This window comes from Triticum aestivum, unplaced genomic scaffold, assembly GCF_018294505.1.
Source record: "Triticum aestivum cultivar Chinese Spring unplaced genomic scaffold, IWGSC CS RefSeq v2.1 scaffold148105, whole genome shotgun sequence".
Lineage (NCBI taxonomy): Eukaryota > Viridiplantae > Streptophyta > Magnoliopsida > Poales > Poaceae > Triticum > Triticum aestivum.
Window position 1 is genome coordinate 1 of NW_025225257.1, and position 5,448 is coordinate 5,448.

The 5,448-nt window shown below is 44.9% G+C and overlaps 1 protein-coding gene across 1 annotated transcript; it reads left to right on the forward strand.

Moving 5' to 3' along the window:
- Nucleotides 1–3,667: 3,667 nt before the first annotated feature.
- Nucleotides 3,668–4,771, forward strand: LOC123172121 (BTB/POZ and MATH domain-containing protein 1-like). The gene has a single exon (XM_044589146.1). It carries the CDS (start codon nt 3,668–3,670, stop codon nt 4,769–4,771), a length of 1,104 nt encoding a protein of 367 aa, XP_044445081.1.
- Nucleotides 4,772–5,448: the final 677 nt, after the last annotated feature.

Genomic DNA, 5,448 nt, shown 5'->3' on the forward strand with positions numbered 1-5,448 from the left:
GGGGCGCCGTGCCCGAACCAGTTCGGGCAGAGGGGGTGCAAGGAGCAAGGGGAGTGGGGGTTGCTCCTCGATCCAGATTGGATCGGGAGGGGGAGAGGGAGTGGCGACGTGAGGGGGAAAGTGGGGGAGTGGGGCGCTAGGGTTTCGGGGGGAGCAGGGGTTAAGGCGGCGGGGTGGGCCGGCTGGGCCAGGTGGGCTGGCCGGCCATCTGGGTTAGTGGTCCGTGGGGGGGAGGTTCCCCTCTTTTTTTTGTTAGTTTAAGTTTTTGTTTTTCTTTTTTTCTTTTTATCTATTTATTTCCTTTTCCATTTTAATTTAATTTAAAATATTTATGCATTATGTAAAAGTGTGTTTCCTTCGCCTTAAATTCCTAAACATTAATTGGCACGCTCCAAACATTTTAGTTTTAAAGTTTGAAAATTTTTGTTGTTTGACATATTTTGAATTTGACTTTTGAACCGGTTTTGAACTAACGAGATTAGCAACAGTAACCGGGGTGATGTGGCATCGTTAACGTGGGATTACTGTTGCCTGAATATCCGGGCATCACATCTGGACTTTGTCATGGCCGGGGCGAAATCTCCACATGGCTGACGGCTCGTAACACTACTAGGAAAATGCTTGTTAGTGGTGTACCTGTTTTGGCCATTAATAGCGCACTACAGGTGCGTCACTAGCATCACGCCACTAGTAATTAATACTAATGGCGCACCAGGAATGACGCACCCGTGGTGCGCCATTAGTATCCAGCTCAAGCACGCTTAACTTCAGAGTTCTATCCAACCCCAGCACCAGCTCACTTAACAGGCACTTGTTGATATATCTAGCATATCAATCCTATTAAACATTGTTGATGTCTAGGACTTTGTTCATATTCATGAGTGTGATGAAATTTTAAAAAAATATTTCAAACTTTTGTTCATATTACGTATCATATTTTGAACATTTTTTCCAAAAAAAATCAAAACTAATTTTTTTTTCTGTTACTAGTGGCGCACCTAACAAATGGTGCGCTACTACTAAGTTTGAATTTTTTTTTTCCATTTCCCCTTTAGATCTTAAATGCCCCGTATCTTTTTTCTTTTAGGTTTTTGGGATTCTAAAAATCTTCAACGGTCTACCCTGGTTGAATTCGGATGTAACTTTTCGAGTAGATGAGTGTACCATTACTAGTTAAACTAGTAATGGTGCATTATCCCCTGGTGCGTCATTACTAGTTTTGGAAAAAAAAATTATTAATGGTGGCGCACTGTGGATGTGGTGCGCCACTGCTATATAGCAGTGGCGCACCACATATATGGTGCACCATTAATGTCCATATTATCTATAGGCCTTTTTCTAGTAGTGTAGCAACGATGTTTGCAGGTGTCATGTCCTCCTTGGGGGTTCTGTTTTGATCTTGACCTTGTCTCTTCTCTAGTGCTGGGGAAACCCTTGTTCTGGTTCATTGGAACAGGCAGCAACGGCATCCCGACATCGTGTCCATCAAGGCGCCGCCTTGGCTTCTCGCAGAGTCCTTGGAGTTGGAGCTTGAGGTGTCTTAGTTTTCGGTTTGGGTTTTCCCCAAGAGCATGGGCCTCCTGGGCACTATGTATGCCATCACCAACACTCCAGGCATGTCTTCTTCTCTAATTTGGCTAGGTCCTGCCACCCACTTGCCAAGTTCTCTAGGCGATTTGGGTGGGGAGGTACGTTGACCCAGTTAGCCTTATGTTGGTTGTCGTGGCTAAGTTGTGTAGTGCAAACAAGATAATTGCTTGCTCCCAAGATAAGCAGCACCTGCACACACCTGCACACAACCAAGACAACTGCTTGCTCCCAAAGTAACAAAGGGTTGTGCGAGTTACAAGATTAAAAACAAATAGTGGTGGATAGTAATATAGAACAGCAAAATAAAATTGATAACATCAATTTTTATAGGAGTAATATTTAATGGGGAATAGACATGGGGCCATAGATTCACCAGGCCGCTCGTAATGGGTAGTATGATAAGTTAGTACTCCCTCCGGTCCTTTTTACTCTGCATATTAGGTTTGTCTGAAGTCAATCTCATCCAACTTTGACCAAGTTTATATAAAAAATTATTGACATTTACATAACAACACCAACATCATTAGATTCATCTCGGAATATATTTTTATATTATATTTATTAGATATAATAGATGCTAATAATGTTTAATATAAATTTGGTCAAACTTAGCTAAGTTTGACTTTCGGCAAATCCAATGTGCAGAGTAAAAAGGACCGGAGGGAGTATCATGTATATAATACTAGTGTATGGTAGCACCTCCGTAATGCATAGTATCATAGAGTGGCATCTTAGATGACCTTATATATGGGTTGTTTGTATCGGTTTTCGTCCAATTTTTCGTAAATTAAATGGGAAACTCTCTTCTTAATTAATCAATGAGGCAAATATTTTGCCTCCCTCTTAAAAAAATTGTAAAGGGATTAATCAAATGGTTTATAGGTGGCAGCGATTAAACCCACCGTGATCGTCTCTCCTCCAAGGAAAGGCGGCTAGGGTTTCTGCCTTCCATCGGCGGCAGCGCCGATCTGGCACGTCTCCTGTGGCCTTAAGGCTATGAGTGCATGGTGGATTTCTGGTCTTGCCAGCGGGAGGGCTCTGTTTTTCTTAGGGTTTGTCTCCTGCTCAGGAAGACGAGACAACAGCAACTTCTTAAAGATGGAACAAGGTTCTCCCTGCCTAGCCCCGTTCCGATGGTGCGTCTAGCTTCGTCGCAGGGCGTGTGACGGTGTGTCTCCGGCGGATCTCGCAGGATAAGGTCGATGGTTGTCTTTGGTGGATCTGCTCACATCCAGTCTTTGTTCTTGTGTGTTCAGGTTGGATCCTTTCGATCTACATTTCTCTTCATCGGGTTGATGTTCTGGTGCGTTGGTCCTATGAGGCCGTAGCACAACGACTTCGGGATTGTCTATTATAACAAGTTATGACCGGCTCCGGCAAGGGAGGAGGGATGACGGCGGCGCGCCTTCGGCTTGCTTTAGTGCTTGTAGTCGTCGCTAGATGGTCTATGAATCTGGATGTAATTTTTATTATTTATTATGGTGTTCGCTGTACTGTCATGATTAAAGGTGAATAAATTGTTGGAAAAAAACTCAACCCATGTAGGGTCTAATCATGTGCAACCGAACAGGGCCTAACATGTTGCCAGTAGTATTTCCGTTTGATTTGCCTAGAGAAGATCGACCGAACTTATTTTTTGGCGATTCTGTATAGACGCACATAAATCCTCCTTGCCAGTAGTTGCTAGATCGTTCGGATCGAGGAACGGGGCCGGTGACTCCAATGTGAGATTTGTTCCTTTGCAAAACGTCGGAACTAATTGTTTTTTTTTCATTCAAGAGCACTATTAATTTTGCGGTACACGCTGAACCACATACTTAAAACCAGGCCAGGACAGCTGCGACACCTCAAAGGCATCGACCTGCTGCCATCCCTCCCTTGCCTAAGCCGCATGTCGTGAGGTATTCACTGCCGCCGTCCTCTCCCTCTTCTTCCTAGTTCCAGCACCCGACGGCAACTCTCTGACGCCTTCCCATTCTACACCACAGTGACTGACCGGTGATCGGGGCCACGTCGGCCGTCGACCCAGCTCGACTCCAACTCTTGGGGGCTCGACACTACCTAGCCCATCACCATAATGGCGGAGCTGTGCGATCTTCCTGCTGCCGTTGTAGCGTCATCCGAGGAAAGTTCATATGTGATCAAGATAGACGGATACTCAAGAATCAAGGGGCAAGTTCAGCATGGCAACTACGTGAAATCTACCCCTTTCACTGTTGGAGGTCACGACTGGTTTGTGGAGTATTACCCAAACGGTTCCGACACCGAAAAGTATGAAGCCGGCTTCATATCTGTTTTTCTAGCCCTTGCCCCCGCTGGCGCCAAGGATGTGAAGGCAAAATTTAGATTTAGTCTGCTTGACAGGGAAGGGGAACCAGTGGCGTCAAAAAGCAAGAACACCTCCGAACACATCTTCAATAGCAAACGTTCAAGTAGGGGTTTTAGTAGTTTTATCAAGAAGGCTGATCTTGAGGGAGCGGCGCATCTAAGGCACGACAGTTTCAGCATCAGGTGTGATGTTACCGTCGTGAAGTATATCCACAGAGGTAATCGGATTACTTTGATTCCTCCAAGCAACTTGCATCAACATCTCGGTGACCTCCTCCTAGAGAGCAAAGATGGAGCGGACGTGACCTTTCATGTCGGCGAGGTGAGTTTCTTGGCTCATAGGTCCATACTCGCTGCTCGGTCATCCATCTTTAGAGCGGAGCTCTTTGGCGCCATGAAGGAGAAATGCGGTAGTCCAATTGAAATCAGTGATATGGAAAGTGATGTATTCAAATCATTGCTCCACTTCATATACACCGACTCACTGCCCGTTTCTGAGACGAGTAGTGGGGGTGAAACACGGAGAGACGCGGTGATGGCTAGCCATCTACTTGTTGCAGCTGACAGGTACAACATTGAGAGGTTGAAGCTGATTTGCGAAGAGAAGTTGTGCAACCTCATCGACTCCAACATCGTGGCGACCACTTTGGCTCTAGCTGAGCAGCACGGCTCTTATAGAGTCAAAGATGCTTGCTTTGAGTTCCTTGTTTCTCCTTCCAATTTGGAAGCGATGATGGCAACTGATGGTTACAAGCATCTGAAGAATAGCTGCCCGTCTGTTCTCAGGGAGCTGGCTGCTAGTTTCCTGCCGGCCGAGCTGAAAGCGGTCAAAGATATTATCATGACAATTTAGTAGTGTGGCTCATGATCATTGCATCTAATATAATAATTCGGTATCTACGTTCTTACCTATTTCACTGTACGGTACTACGGTCTATGGTTGCATGTATGTCTCAGGGGCTAAGGGCAAAACAATGTATCTATATTCATATTCATTTTGCAATCAGAATGCGAAGTGGTAGGTGATACTTGTGTCTTGTATTTGCTGGGGATGCATGACTAGTGTCGAACTGGATTTGTTGTGTAGTTTTTGTTACGGTTTTGTAAGGACTTAAAGCTTGTGCAGTTTCTGCCCCACGTGTAGCCAAGTTTTTACCTTGCTTAACAAAGATATGAGTAGCTTTGTGATTCCAAGTTTGCATACGGAAAAAGCTTTGATTTTTTCTAGAAAAATAGGTAGGCTTCCCCAGCTCCATTACTCAGAAAGAAGCCCGCGAAAAAGGTCCATATTGGTTTTGCAACAAAGAAAAGCGTTGCGGCGGATTTTTTTTTAAAAGGAGGCCATCCCCTGGCCTCTGCATCGAAAAGATGTATGCGGCCACTTTATTAGAGCAAGTCCAAGAAAACAAATAGTCCGGTCTGTAAAGTACAGCTCATAAAAGAAGTGACATAAAAAAATAAACAACTACAAGCCACAACCGGCTGGACGAAAGGACACTAAGGACCTATCCTATTATGCGATCGCCATTC